This window comes from Beauveria bassiana (assembly GCF_000280675.1).
Source record: "Beauveria bassiana ARSEF 2860 unplaced genomic scaffold BBA_S00044, whole genome shotgun sequence".
In the NCBI taxonomy this organism is placed as follows: Eukaryota; Fungi; Ascomycota; class Sordariomycetes; order Hypocreales; family Cordycipitaceae; genus Beauveria; species Beauveria bassiana.
The window spans coordinates 149,627-163,706 of NW_007930879.1; the positions used below are offsets into that span (position 1 = coordinate 149,627).

The 14,080-nt window shown below is 51.8% G+C and overlaps 6 protein-coding genes across 6 annotated transcripts in view; 2 read left to right on the top strand and 4 right to left on the bottom strand.

Annotated features, from left to right (window-relative positions):
- Positions 1-604: 604 nt before the first annotated feature.
- BBA_09068 (ankyrin repeat protein) lies at positions 605-2,594 on the bottom strand (the record flags this gene model as incomplete). The annotated part of the gene is made up of 4 exons (XM_008604165.1): positions 605-689; positions 760-1,788; positions 2,006-2,050; positions 2,416-2,594. The coding sequence occupies 4 exons, from the start codon at positions 2,592-2,594 to the stop codon at positions 605-607; spliced, it is 1,338 nt and encodes a 445-aa protein (XP_008602387.1).
- A 391-nt stretch (positions 2,595-2,985) lies between these two features.
- On the bottom strand, positions 2,986-4,760 carry BBA_09069 (uncharacterized protein; the record flags this gene model as incomplete). The annotated part of the gene is made up of 4 exons (XM_008604166.1): positions 2,986-3,291; positions 3,346-3,442; positions 3,480-4,571; positions 4,735-4,760. The coding sequence occupies 4 exons, from the start codon at positions 4,758-4,760 to the stop codon at positions 2,986-2,988; spliced, it is 1,521 nt and encodes a 506-aa protein (XP_008602388.1).
- A 2,420-nt stretch (positions 4,761-7,180) lies between these two features.
- BBA_09070 (uncharacterized protein) lies at positions 7,181-7,514 on the top strand (the record flags this gene model as incomplete). The annotated part of the gene is made up of 2 exons (XM_008604167.1): positions 7,181-7,414; positions 7,473-7,514. 2 exons carry the CDS (start codon positions 7,181-7,183, stop codon positions 7,512-7,514), a joined length of 276 nt encoding a protein of 91 aa, XP_008602389.1.
- A 127-nt stretch (positions 7,515-7,641) lies between these two features.
- BBA_09071 (uncharacterized protein) lies at positions 7,642-9,560 on the bottom strand (the record flags this gene model as incomplete). Its single annotated transcript, XM_008604168.1, has 5 exons — positions 7,642-7,899; positions 7,961-8,545; positions 8,779-8,927; positions 8,994-9,092; positions 9,146-9,560. The coding sequence occupies 5 exons, from the start codon at positions 9,558-9,560 to the stop codon at positions 7,642-7,644; spliced, it is 1,506 nt and encodes a 501-aa protein (XP_008602390.1).
- A 213-nt stretch (positions 9,561-9,773) lies between these two features.
- Positions 9,774-10,895, top strand: BBA_09072 (uncharacterized protein; the record flags this gene model as incomplete). The annotated part of the gene is made up of 5 exons (XM_008604169.1): positions 9,774-9,863; positions 9,928-10,317; positions 10,367-10,466; positions 10,516-10,712; positions 10,764-10,895. The coding sequence occupies 5 exons, from the start codon at positions 9,774-9,776 to the stop codon at positions 10,893-10,895; spliced, it is 909 nt and encodes a 302-aa protein (XP_008602391.1).
- A 355-nt stretch (positions 10,896-11,250) lies between these two features.
- BBA_09073 (transposase-like protein) overlaps positions 11,251-14,080 on the bottom strand; it is a gene marked incomplete at both ends in the record, with an annotated part of 4,237 nt that continues 1,407 nt past the window's right edge. The window contains 7 exons of the mRNA XM_008604170.1: positions 11,251-11,262; positions 11,341-11,408; positions 11,455-12,133; positions 12,422-12,545; positions 12,987-13,449; positions 13,504-13,596; positions 13,655-13,755. Of these exons, the coding sequence (XP_008602392.1) occupies positions 11,251-11,262; positions 11,341-11,408; positions 11,455-12,133; positions 12,422-12,545; positions 12,987-13,449; positions 13,504-13,596; positions 13,655-13,755 (1,540 nt within the window). The remainder of the gene's footprint in view (positions 11,263-11,340; positions 11,409-11,454; positions 12,134-12,421; positions 12,546-12,986; positions 13,450-13,503; positions 13,597-13,654; positions 13,756-14,080) is intronic.

The following is a 14,080-nucleotide window of genomic DNA, read 5'->3' on the forward strand; positions in this document are numbered from 1 at the left end:
GACTAACCATGTTGATCGCCTCGACCCGGCTGTCATTCGACCAGGACGTGTTGACAAGATGGTTGAGTTCGGGTTAGCAAGTCGAGAGATGCTGCTGGGGCTGTTCCGATACGTCTATCTGCCCTCGTCTAGCAAGACCGAGAGAGTAGTAGACAAGAACGAAGGAGTCGTCAACAACCAAGACGCTCAGGAAACCCAGAAGCATATTCAGGAGCTGGCAGCGATGTTCGCTGATCGTGTGCCTGCGATGAAATTTAGCCCGGCTCAGATCTTGTCATTTCTGATTGCGCACAGGCATTCGCCTCGAGACGCAGTGGAGAATGTCATCTCCTGGGTTGAAAAGGGGGGGGAAGGTTTCATTCCTCTGAGGCGCCACACTTCTACGATGAACACGAAGAGTGAGGAGGCAGTAGACGTGTTCGTGAGCATGGATGATATGCAGTTGTGGTCAACAGTGTGTTAGTTTGCAAACTGCCAGCTGCCGGTCCTTATCCATTTTGTTATTAGTCCGTATACAGTATCTATCGAGCGACAAATATATCAAATTTCTTGAAGGCGGTTGCACAAAATACGAGTGGACGGTTTCTTATACCACGCGCTGAGTTTAGCGCAGTCGGTTCTGCGCAGCATCTCGTTCTACCCGATCATGGGACTTTGGATTGCGGCCCGCATTATGCATTACTTCGCCCCTATAAACCACCTTGCCAAACGGTCCCAACGCCCAAGCCCGCATAGGGACACACTGTTCGGAGCACACACCTTTCTGCTAACGCCCATAAGCCCGCTGTAGCTCTCTTCACCAGAGACGAACCGGCCCCGCTCACCCCAGCAAGGCAGCTCTCTTGCGCGGACGGGAAAATACCAACGAGAATAGAGCTACAACAGCTATGCCTTCTAAAAAAATGGATGGAGTAACGCAAGAGAGCAGACTCCTTCGGCTCTCGAGCCGCTATCGCGCCGTTCAACAGCTTAATCATAGCCGGTTGGTTCTCCAATCCATCGAGTCCACGCCGCACGCGGTCATCTCCGCCTTTGGCCAAGTCAACAGGGCTAAAGCCACGATCATCTTTCATCGTTGGGTCAGCCCCTGCGGCCAGCAATCGTCGCACAACCTCTACCTTCCACATCTGCGCCGCCAACGACAGCGGTGTCTTCCATTCGCTATTTGTCGAGTTCCGGTCTACCCTTGCGTGCGCTAGTAGTAGCTCAACCACGTCAACATGGCCGTTCTTCGCTGCTGACGCCAACGGTGTATCCCCATTCCAATCCCTGTGATCAGCATCGACACCCTCGTGCGATAGCAGCGCTTGTACAGCCGCCACATGCCCTCGCGTCGATGCCCATGTCAACGGCGTCCGACTGAGGCCATCTTGATGGTTGGGATTGACATCGGGATCTGCAAGCAACAGCCTCACCACCGATTCGTGCCCGTTACGCGATGCTGCTGACAACGCTGTCAGACCACCTAGGCGCGTTGCCTGCCGATCGAATTTCTTCAACGTGCTCAATCTGGAGGCCAGATCATCCGCAGGTTCGGCATTTCGTACGCCGACCGTGAGCAACAGTTGGACAACGACATGGCGTCCTGCTCCAGCCGCGCATAGCAGTGCCGTATTGTCAGAAAAGTCCTTGTGGCCTGTATCGATGCCCGCTAGAAGCAAGTCTATAACCGACTTCACATGTCCCAGAGCGGCCGCCGTGATCAGAAGCGTCCGACCATGCTTATCGTATCGGTAGTAGTCGTAGATCAAGAGAGTAAGGAAACGACGGCATACTCGCAAGAAGTGGCTGCGATCTTTGTTATTCAAGCAGTCTACTATCTGCAGGAGAATTTCATCCGGAAATTCGGTGAGGCACCGCCGTTCAGATGCATGGGCTGTGGACATTTCCGCGCAGCTGGGAGAATGGTGCTGGTGCGGGGTTCACGAGGCTAGACGTCAAGGAAAAGGAAAAGGCTGCTTTGGTTGGTGGCGTTCAGCAACCTAACTGGTTAGGTGTAGTGTACCTTACCTCGTCAGCTGGCGCAGTCAAAAGCATGCAAGCATTGTGCCTATGTTAAATAGGATAGAAGGACAGGTATTTTACAGGCCAGTCGCCTCCGCCGTGGTTTCGTCATCTACTAAGCTTCGGGCTCCTCCTAAGATCGGGCCGCCGGGTCAGCTGCCTGGCGTATTGTAAGGATAGGACATGGGGGGCAGGAGTGAGCAATTGCATTTATTTGGATGGATGCTTGGATGGATGCTTGGATTAAGCGATTTTTTCTGGAGACTGTCTACGGCTGCATTCTTCAAACGCAACGGCTGCAGATAACGGAAGCTTCGAAGCAAAACTGAGCTCTCAACGTCTAGGCAGCTGTTTCGTATTAATATTCAGAAATGCTGGCTGTTCGACCGTGTTTTTACGCGCCGTACTAACAATTTGCGAGAAACATCTTCCGTGTCCTGCTTGTCATTCGCTGTTGCTCTTGCTAGTATTCCACGAGCTCCCATAGCCCTTGCGTCCGCCGCAGGAGGGCTGTATAGATACAGCCAGTCAACAATCACGGCTGCCGTCCTCGCTAGATGTTCGCACGTGCCCCTGACAGGTTCGCGCATTATGACCAGGCTGGCTGCACACACCACATCGTCGACCTTTCGTCTCATCCCTTGATTTTCGACCTCTGGCCTTGCTCTTGACCAGCTTGTGCGGTCGCCGCTGTCGCCGGCTGCTGCAAGAACGCGCTTGCACTCGTTGGAACTGCAATTGAAACGTACTGATTCCGTCGATCGTCACGCATTTTAATGCAGCGTTTTGCAACTGCCATTCGCCGAAGGATTCTAGCGACGCCTTTCTGCAATCTGAGCCATTCTCGGTCTCAGATTCGGACAGGCTGTGAGAGGCTGATGGGCTAAGCGCTCTACTTTTATTCTAGCATGTAAAAGATCTAGCACGCAACGGCTCCTAGCATCCAGTGGTCATTGTGTACGCGGGGCTGGCATATGCTTGTCAATGAGTTCGGTTGCGTTTTCGCGGTCGCCATGCCGCTTCTCTCTGTTCAATAGCACTCCACTCCGGTAGTAGATAGATAGTCCGTGTTCCGTCGCCTGTTACTCGCCCAAAGCAGTTCTGCGGACGAAGCATTTGATTCTCGCTATCAAAAATACCCATCCCATTCCGCATATACTTGGCTGCCTGCCGTTGCACCGCTGACGGCTCAGCGGGATCTACCACTACGCTCGTCTGGGTCTTCCACTCTCCATCTATTAAAAGCTTGAACTCTATACACACTTTTTCTGCTCCCTGAGAGGAAATCTGTAACGTTTAGACTGTGCGCCATTCAAGATTGTGTGATGATGATGAACGTACCTGAGAGCTGTATTCCATCGCCTCGTGCATTTCTACCACGGGATAAAGATCATCGTGTGGAGCTGACAGGTAGGACGCATTCTGCCCTAGTTGGGTACTTGCGGAATCGGAAATCTCATCATGGGTATACAAACCTTCTCTCACCACGTGTTCCAAATCGACACCTTTCATTTGCCGCCCAGCTGTGCCTCCATGTACTTCTGTTGTCACCAAACCTTCGTTGGTAGCAGTCCCGGGTAGGTAGTAACCCAACGCTGCTGGTGGGGAAGGTGGCCCTCCTTTCCACTGATGCACCCCGCTTTTCCTCCAACTCCGTCGTCCGTCCTGCGCTTTCACCGAGTCTGGCTTCAAGTCGCGCTAAGTATGTCTTCAGCTGGTCGATCTGGTTTCGTAACGCCACCTCTTCGGCAACGAGTTGATTGATCGCGGACCTGTGATTCTCTTCCACTGCTGCCATGGATGCCACTTTGCTCGCCTTCTCCTCGTCGAGATGGGCCATTTGCAGGGTCAGCTGCTTCACCACAGCCCGCAGCCTTTCTACTTTGGCCGCCAAGTCTTCAACCCGCGATACCTGCTCCGGTCGCGAAGAGGCGTGATGATCAGGGAATGCGCCATCTCGCTCAACAGTGGCTGGTCTCTCTTTCTCGCCGGGACCCAGGAGATCGAGTCGGATTTGGTCGCCAAGGTTGTCACGCCTTTGTTCCAGCACGACTATTTCGCTTTGTCGGTTTTGCTCATCCGCCTTGAGAGCCTCCAGACGAATTGTCTGCTCGGTTTCTGTTTGTTGTAGACCGTTGAGCCTTTGTAGCGCCTCCTGCTCTTCACTCTTGAGTGTTTGAATTCTCCTCTCTTGGAGCGCCGTGTCACTTTTCAGCTGCTCAACGTGTCGAGAAAGCTGTCGTTCTGTTGCCGCCAGCTGCGCCAGCCTCGCTTCTTGCTCTTCCATGCTTCTGCGGGCGCTTGTTCGCCGCTCTGCGACGTTCAGTGCTTGCTGGGGCATTTGTGCTTGAGAAAACATTGGCAAACGTTGCTCGTGGCTACTGCTATGGTCAAACATGTGCGTGTCTTCCGTTGATTCAACACCGGCCACGGAAATGCCGAGGTCTTTGCCGAAGAGCGCAAAGAATGTTGATCGCTGAATAAAGATAGACGTCAAACGCAAATGAGGTCTCGACATTGGTCCGTGAAGCTTGTTTAGGAACATATGCTTTTTGTCCCGATCTGGTCTGTAAAAAAGCAGACCAGACCGATAGTCTATGGACTATTAGTCTGGACTGCAGTCTGGACTAATAGTACAGTTAATGGTCTGGACTATTAGGAGGCAGCCTGCCTTTGTGAGTATGCCAAGCTTTGATGCGCTGAATGGATGGTGCGCTGTGCGAGGCATACGGAGGGACCTGGAACGTAGTGTCCATGTTTGATCCGAGCATGACGAAAGTGCGAACGGCAGAAGAGCTGGAAGAGTTTAAGAAAGAGAGCGTACAGGCAGCGATAGCGGCCAAAAAGGAGCAGAGACGGCAGAAGAGGCTGGGGCAAGGGCAGGAGAGTGCTCTGTTGTGAGTGGTTGAGCGCTATTGGATGATCAAGCAGCCTCCCTGTTGGGGGTTGCTTTCTGTGTTCTGGAGTTACGGACATGGTATTATTAGAAGCATCCTGATACCAATTTGATCTTCTTCGTTGTGCATTCACCTCGAATGCATGTTCCCCTCGTTTCTGGTATTGTAGATGAAGCGTTGTATTACCTCCAGGATAGCCACTGTGACCTAGACATGGATAAATTGACAGGCAAAACCGTGGTCATCTAGTCGTTCCCGTCGGAAGACGTTGCATAACCGATGCGGATAAGCGTGATCCCCTCGGGTACGCGCAGTCCCCAATACTACTCGCAAGGATAGTAGCCAAGAAATAGCACCGTAAAAATGAAAATAATTTGGTGGTCGCTGAGCCAGAAAGCACGTTCATGACCGTCGCTACTTTGTCTCTCCTCTGGCCGTCCGTGAAATGCAACAAAGATATTCTGCACTTTGTCCTCGACTGCTGCAGGCCTGGCAACCAAACTCTGCCGCAGATTAGGCACTGGGTATCGATGACGCGCCACGGCACGCAAGGCAGTCTTGATTATTCCTCGGGGGCACTTTACGGGCGGATACATGCGGCACGGCCCGCCCTCTTCCGCCGGGGGGTTTTCTCTTTTAGGCCATTTAGTTGTTCTATTTTAGCAACTAGTCATCGACGTGGTGCCGATCTCGTCCCAGTTCCCCCCCGCAATATTGCATCGAGAGTCTAGAATCTACGATGGTAACAAATAGCAGGCAAAAACAAGGCAAGCCATGCGCAGGTCAACCTGCAAAAGGCAGGCAGCTGAAGGGACAAGCGGCGGGCTTCTTCCGGAGCATCCCTCCGGTGAGTGGCGAGGAGCCGCCCCGATGGTCAGCGCTCACCTGACCTGAATATTTTCGGCCGATCTTGGACAGCAAGACAAGCTTTTCTGGAAGCCCACTGGCTCAGCCGTGTCAGCCCCCAACAAGCTAGGCGCTGTCCCGCACGCCACAATAACAAGTGTGGTGGCGACTTCTCAAAGCAAGCCATCGTTTTTCATCTCATCTGCCGTCGACTGCCGGTGAGGAGCATAGTATGTGGCGGGTAGCTAGGGTGAGGCACATCCGACAGCTAGTCACGGCAGCATCCTGGCCCGACTGCCCTAATTTTCTTCGAGTATCAATCGCCAATGTCCAAAATAAAAAGCCACTCGTTAGCGGCATATCCAGGGCAAGTCGAGTCCTGATTGTGGCTTTCGCTCTCACGATGCTCGCCTTTCCTTCGAATCTGATTTAGTCGCTTTTGATGATGTCACGACTTGGGGATGCTGTATTGTTCGCTGAATAGCCATAAGCCGCTATTAATTGGCGAGACACAAGGACATGTCCCCGCCTTTGGGCAGCTCATGAGCCCGGCCCCTCACACCCGACATCTCATTTCGCTGGCCGCGTGAGCGATGATTGATTCGTGGGCAATTTCTTAGCCGTTGAACTGGAGAAAAAGCCATATCACAATTCTATATGTCGGAGCCTTTCAGCTCCATCACCCCAGATGCATGAGGCTACACAACGCCGCTCGGAAAGTGGCGTGTTGAGCGGCGCCACGATGCAAGCCATTATTCAAGCGGTACCGGAGTCAATATCTTGGTACAAGCCCAATTACTCGACCACGGCGGCTTAGTCACGCGGTGGCCTCACTCATAGAATGGAGCCCTCATGGCTCGGCCAGCTTCCTCTCATGTCATTGCTCGAGGGCGTGCAGAGAGCGCTTGGCCCCCAAGCGGAAGCTGAACAAGAAAAACACTTTTCCAAGGAACAATCACAGGAAAAAAACTGGGCAGCGGCATCTCGCTGGTGGCGCTTCACCTGGCAAGCCCGTCAGCAAATTTCACTGCCACGTCGGAATGTCGGCCGCCACTCAATATTCTAGCTTACACGTCTCCTGATATGACCAGCGCCCATCGCGAAGTCCTCCGCCTCATTGTAGATCAGCTCAACAGGGGGACGCTGAGCCTAGCCATGTCACGGGGGAGTCTAGATTGCATGGCTTGCAGGACAGGTGAAATTTCCAAGAATTCTCATCGTCGGCAGATCTCGATATGACGCCCTTGCGCTCAGCTCTTATGCCGCAGCAACGTATTGGGTCTTAATGGCAGTTCAGAAATCTATATAATCCCTCCGTTGTCGCCTCATACCTCTCTCGAATCCATCAGCACCTCATCAGCTACCAATCTCCTTTCAACAATCAACGTACCAGCTCTCACAAGCACATCTTTGCCTATCCCCTCACTTTCAAAATGAAGTTCTCCATTGCCGCCATTGCCCTCGCTGCCGTCGCCGTTGCGTCTCCCGTCGAGATGGAACCCCGCACGAACCCCAGCACCTGCAACATCAACGGCAACAACAACGGCAAGGTGGTTTGCTGCAACTCGCTCATCCCCATCCTCGGCCAGATTCTCTGCAACATCGCTGTCCTTGGAAGCACCTGCAACGCTGGCCAGACTGTCAGGTGCTGTGAAACCGACGCCAACGTGAGTGAACACTGACACGGAACTTGTACCATGCGATATACTGACCTCTCTTTTTCAGGGCGGTCTCATCAACATCTCCCTCCTCAACTGCGTCGGCTAAATCACAACGAAAACAGCGAGATGGAGTGGCATTTTACGCAGGTCCGCGTCAAGAATTGCATGTCGAGTTATCAAGTCGAGAAGACATACACTACAGCTGCGCGCCTGGTAGTCAACGTATATATAACTTACATAGACATGAATATACAGTTTCCAAGCTCTGTCAAACACATTTCCAGATAACCTACGACTGTAGTTTCCGCGGAGAGTAGTCGGATATATGCTACGCCAAGCTCCTTCATCCTCAATTCAGCCCAGCTGCCCAAATCACCGAAGTAGCTCTCCGGATCTGCCCCGCGCCAGTCCCGCAACGCAAACCAGAGGTGACGTGCGTCTTTCCCCGCCTGGATTGCACATTTGTAGTCGGGCGCGTGACTGTAGATCGCCTAAAAAGACGGTCAATACCGGGCTGGCGTACAAGGCTCACGTACTGGGCCAAGGACGCACCCCGAAATAATGTTTTGAGTATTCCATGTATTGCACATGGGTGATGGGCTTTGTGTAGCTGGGCACCCGCGTCAGCGACGGCCCGGCATTCTCATCAGCCACAAGGTCAATCTCCACTGCCATCAGCGGATCAGACAAGAGGGCCGGCACGATGCACCCCGTCTCCCAGTCGTACAGAGACGTCACGAGAGGCTGACCGTCTGCGTCTGTCGTAATCGACATGTTGTGGATGCCAAAATCGCCATGGTCTAGAACAAGACGATAGAGCGAGCCCTCGCTGTCGTCTGCAGGCATCATATGTGGAATGAAGCGCAGGAGTGACTTCTTCGCTGCCAGCGCCACGGGGCCGACGGTAACCTCGTCGGACTCCCAGCCAATCATGTCACCCAAGTTGCGGATTGTCGCTTCGACTTTGGCTGTGAAGAGCGCGACGCAAAACTCGCGCGTGGGTGCCACGGGAACAGGGAGTGACTCGGGTTTCTGCTCAAAGAGGCGCTCGTGGAACCACGCAGCCGCAAAGTCGAGCGGGAGCTGGAAGTTGAAGAGTGATGCGCGGACACGAGCAGATTGGGCAAGAATATGAGCCTGTAGAATGAATATCTGGCCACTGTTGACTTTTGCATACAGATGACGGGCCTGCCGTTCGCATGCGCCGGGTGCAGTGAGCTGAATCTCGTGAACGGTGTCTTCATGAGTTTCTCCATCGCAGCTTCATCTTTGTCAAAGACACCATACCAAAAATCCTTGATGAAGCGCAGGTATGACAGCAATTCCTGTCCGTCAGTCTAGCGATAGAAGAAGGCGTGATCCCAACTTACATCGTGACATCTCATGGCGATCATTTTATTGATGACGCTTAGCCGCAACCCACAGTATAGGGCTGGCAAATGGCGGAAGGCGTCAAATGCCGGTGCAAACTCATCATGTTCAAAAAGCCTGTTGAGCTGGTTCTTTCTGTGGGCCGAGTCTGTTATCGCACCAAGACGTGCCCACCATTTCTGTTTGAGGTATTCATTGTGCTCTCCGAACATACCCTGGTATTCCCGTATCTTAAGCAAAAATACGCCATCGCCTGGCCTCTTCTCGTTCGAGTATTCTTCCATCAAATCTTTCTTCGCTTCGTCGCTGATATCTTCTTTGGGTTAGATCGAGCGTTGTTGAATGTTGACTGCGTATGCCACAAACCTGAGATGTAGAGGTCGACGACCCAATGCGGATCTGCCGACCGAGACACTTCCCCGGAAGCTTCGACCCTGTCACGCCCACGCAAACATTGTATACGAAATCCAGACGGGAAATGTAGTCTGGGAGGCCTACTGCCACATGACAGAAGTGATTCGCGACTGAACCCGGAGGCATCCAGTGCTCTGTGTAAATCTGCCGCGTCAATGACTGCTGGTATGCGATGTTGTCGTTCCGCTGGGCTATAACCACGTTGGTTTTTAAACAGCCTGATTAATCGCTTTACGTTGTTACTGTTCGCGTTGTTTGAGTTCGGAAAGTCCAGAATGCTGAGCTGAACCTCTGCCGTCCCAGCATGCTTGAGGCTTTTCTCCGCACATATACGGTGCGATACCGCCTGAAACCCACTCCGAGCCATGTGGCAGAATAGTTTACAGCGTTCGGTAACTCTGAGATAAAAAGGATGTGAATTGTCCGGTGGAAAAGAGTCATCTTATACTCATGCTGTAAATAGTTGTGATGCCACAACCTTTGCCATTCCCCACCAGTCATGTATAAATGCGCGGCGCCCACACCTAGTCCGTGTGGCAAGCTGCTGTGCTTCATCCAACACGGCAAGCTTCCAGTTGCAATGAGTGTGCACTACAATAAAATCCGAGACTCAGAGATCAAACTGCAAGATGTGAAGGCACAAGATATACCTTTCGCAGATGATGGGACGGTCATGAACCGCAACAGGCCGACCGGGGTCCCGCCCGCCCCCAAGCGACTCAAAAAAAAAACAGTGTCCACCTACGCCAACGGACGATAGCCTGCCTACCAAGAAAAAAGACGGCCTGATCACCACTGCGGCTGTTAAAGTACCACAGGACACCTACCGACGACTTTTTGACCTCCAGCTTGGGGAGAGTGACTATTTCGCCGTTGCAGAAGAGGACCGATCTCATCCACACAGGCAATCAGTCGTGATTATCAAGACTTTTACCGGCCCTGGGGCAGAAAGCCAGATACAAGCGATACGCAGAATTCAGCACAATCGGTTTGTCGATGCCAAAGAGTTTTTCCCTATAGATGAGGGATACCTTGTGTCTTTCGAATTCATGCCCCTCGCACTATGTGAAATAGCAGGCAATCCTCTTCTGAATGATGTACGACTGGCGTCGGTGGTGGGACAGGTATGCTCCTTGTCTGCGATTGAACCAATTCGCTGCTAATCTCGCGCAGATCGTTGATGGGCTTCTGTATCTAGAACAAAATGGTCTCGAGCACTCGAGTCTTACCTGTTCCAACGTATTAGTAGACTTGTTTGGCAATGTTAAGATATGTAAGCCACGCTCAAGCCATGAAACAATCTTCCCTACTGATCTAGACAGGGAATCAGGAACACATTGAACTGTCGGCCGGGAGATACCAACATGTCGAGGCTGTGGGGGAAATTATCATGTACCTTGCTCATGGCCAGGCCCGGGATGATGGGATTGTGGGCCTGGATGAGCCCCAGCGATTCCCGTTGGCATTCGATTTTCTCTCCGCCACACAAACAGCATCCAAATTAAGCACCGTTACTGAAGTAAGACACATAGGTTTTTTTGCAAGACTAAGACTGTACTGACTATTATAGAACGCCTTACTAAAGCTTCCTTGGCATAAGAGTCGGCTCGCAGGCCTGATTTGCTTCACAAATACATGTGTGGGCTTTGGATACAGATTTCCAGCAACAGCGGCAGGAGAGATGGGCAGCGCGGACTCTTAGACATCTAGCTGTTACAAAGGAGTGACAGCACATAGGAACAATAAAGACAGATTACATATTCCAGAGCCGAAAAACTACACATAACGCCGCGACCATATCACGGCTGGTATTCCGCGTACCTGACATCTATACCACGGTACTGCTGACGTCGCATCACGTCAATTAAGGCGTCCCGCATAGCACCGCACATAGAGACTTCTCAAATTAGTCATCGTCTTTTTCTTGTAGTGGGAGTACGTGCCTGAAATAACCGTCTTGCTTCCGCGTCGTCGTTGTTTCAGCTCTGAGGACAAGACATCGGCGAGCGGTATTGGGCCTTGATACGCTGTAGATCTACTGCCGAAATCCATTTCTTTTATGCTTTCGGCTGTAATATAAATAGATATGCGCAGATTCTGCCTCGCAGTGTAAGCATGTGATCCAATGAATAGATTTGGGTACGTACGTATTGTCCATTGAGCTTGTCTTCGGCGAGAGCTTCATTCAGCAACTTTTGCGCGGCAATTCCTACATCTACAGCATGTCAGTGACTGAATCTTGATGAATGATGGCTGTGTACCTCTTCGCTCCATTTGCCATATGAGATGAACCCGGCGAACTGGAATCACATGGCTGCGTTGATCATGCGTCAGCTTCTTTAGATAGGGCAAGTGAGCGGCAATTCCAGACTCAGTAGCCAGCATGACAACATTTTCGTATCGGCTAACTGGAGTTGGCTTTCCATGGGGTCCGCTGAACCACGCCATGCTCGTTGTCGAGCCATGTTCCGACAGCTTCAAAAGATTTCGAGTAAAGCCGCGACGAGGCTCTATGAATAGGTCCAGATACTTCTGTGGCTCCTTAGACCAGGATGTAACGACGAAGGGGTGCGTTTGCGCAAAAGACCACAGGCTCACGGATGGAACCCAAAGATCGATGTACTGCCCTGCTTTTACCTTGAGAGGGCGGGACAGATGCAGCCGGATTTGGGTCGTACCCTTGACAAACGACATCTGAGCCAGGGAGAGACTCGAGACATTGCGATAGATGACGCAGCCAAGCAAGATAGCAGAGCTTGTAAGTAATATAGCGCCGCCTATAATCACGTACAAGCCTGGGAGGAGTTGGCCGGATCTGATATGGCGCCAGAGAGCGTATGGAAAAGCAATTGCCAATATCTGGTGCAAGCGCAAGGCTGCTTCGAACCAGATATTTCTTAGAATCAGCGGTATGATCTGGGCGCATAGAAGTAAAATGGCCTGCGAGCCTGAGTATTAGCACCTTCTTAAGTTGGACGCATCTACTAACCACTAGTGCGAATATGTTCTTTGGTGTTTGCAAATTGAGCCCTCTAGTGGTGATCCCGCCTACGACCACGTGAAGCACCGCCAGTACGAAAGCCAGAGTCCCTAAAGACGCATGGAGGCGACGGCAGGAATGCAGTGAAATGTGCAGAACGTCTGCCAACATGCCCAGACATGGGCTTGCAAAACAAAATAGCAAATTTATCACCGAGAGCGTTCCGGTGCGAGTGACAACGAGCGTACTTTTGCAAGCGTGCTGGTGATCACCTTGGCCATTTCAACATTGTCTATAGCCTGAGATCTAAGTTGAGGAGTCTTCGCGGCAACCCTTGCCTTTCGCGAGGCGATGTCTGCCTTGCGGCTCAGACTAGTAGAACCAGCTGGCTTCATCCCATCAAAATGATGCGCGGTATGGCGGCTTTGACGTCAATGTCCCTTGAGAAACATGCAGCGCCGCCGTAGATTTTTTTGTTTTGATGGTAGGAAAAGAAACCTGCAGCGCCGCTGTAGATTTTTTGTTTCGATGGAACCGTAGAGAAACCTGCAGCACCGCTGTAGATTTTTTTGTTGTGATGGAACTGTAGAAAAACCTGCAGCGCCACTGTAGACTTTTTTTGTTTTGATGTAGGAAAATAAAGCTGCAGCGCCGCTGTAGTTTTTTCGTTTCGATGGAACTGTAGAGAAACCTGCAGCGCCACTGTAGGTTTATGTCTCGCACTTTGTGGGCGGCATTCTAAATCCGCGCCCTGCTGACTAATTTTCCCGCGCCCCCTTCGCAGTGGTCAGTGATTAAATTTTAGTGGCTTACTCGCCTAAATACAGGGCCTCTTGTGCCACACAGTCCGCTGCCGCAGCCTCCCAGATGTCACCCATGCCTCGTCTGTCAGAAAAGGGATTCGCTTCCATCTCAGCTGCTACCTTTGCTTCAACTCGGTCTTCTTCTGCCTTGTCCCAATCCAGATACGACATCATTTCTTCCTTCGTCCAGTCTCTGGACCTTTCTTGCCCTTTACATTGCTTACCCATCTGCTTCCAATCAAGGCACCAAGCAAGCTCCGCCTTGTTGTACCGCTGGGGTAAACCCGTTGCTTTTCGATACTGCTGGTTAGTCTTGATACTGCCACACGGCTGCGCATCGTACCAAGCCTGTCTCGACTCAACATATCTCTGGTAGATTGCTTGCGGGTCGTTGTATCTGAGCTTTGGCGCAGTTGACTTTCCCACCACTGATGACTCGGCTACCGCTGCCTGTTGTACGACTGTCGAGTTGACTATAATGCAATCTGCCACTGTCTCATTTGTAGATGTATGGCTACCAGACTCACGATCTGCCAGCGCCTGAACTTCTAATGCCTGGTCGCCTCTTACGTTGTCCGTTGGTGCTTGCATCGCTACCATGAGATGTTCGTCTTTCTGACCTATGGTCGCATGAGCTATCGTCGCCTCTGCGACTGTCGTCGCCACTGCATCTGATACCACGATGCTCGTTGTGTGTGCTGTTGTTTCGGTGACCGATGCTGGTGGCTGGAAGAGCTCTGTATATCGTAAAGGGCATGACTTCGACGTCATTGTGTGACCTATTGTGTGACACATGCTACATTTCGGCAGTGCCTTTGGATGTGTTGCTGCCTCAATTGTCTCGAACGCGCTAGGCTCTCGCCTTGTGCTAGTTGCTGGCTGCTTGCGTCTCCGGTTGAGCAGGCTCGGGGCATTTCTAGGCTCTAATATTGGATGTGGTCTTGACATATCTCGTTTCAAGTGCCAATGGGGATGGAAATGCTCGAGTAACAACGCTCCGCCTTCTTCCTCGAGCTTCTTCAAAGTATGGACACACGGCAGCCCAAAGGAGGATGTGAAGGTCATGGTGCAGGGGCTTTTGAGTGGCTTGGAAAGCAGTTGTCG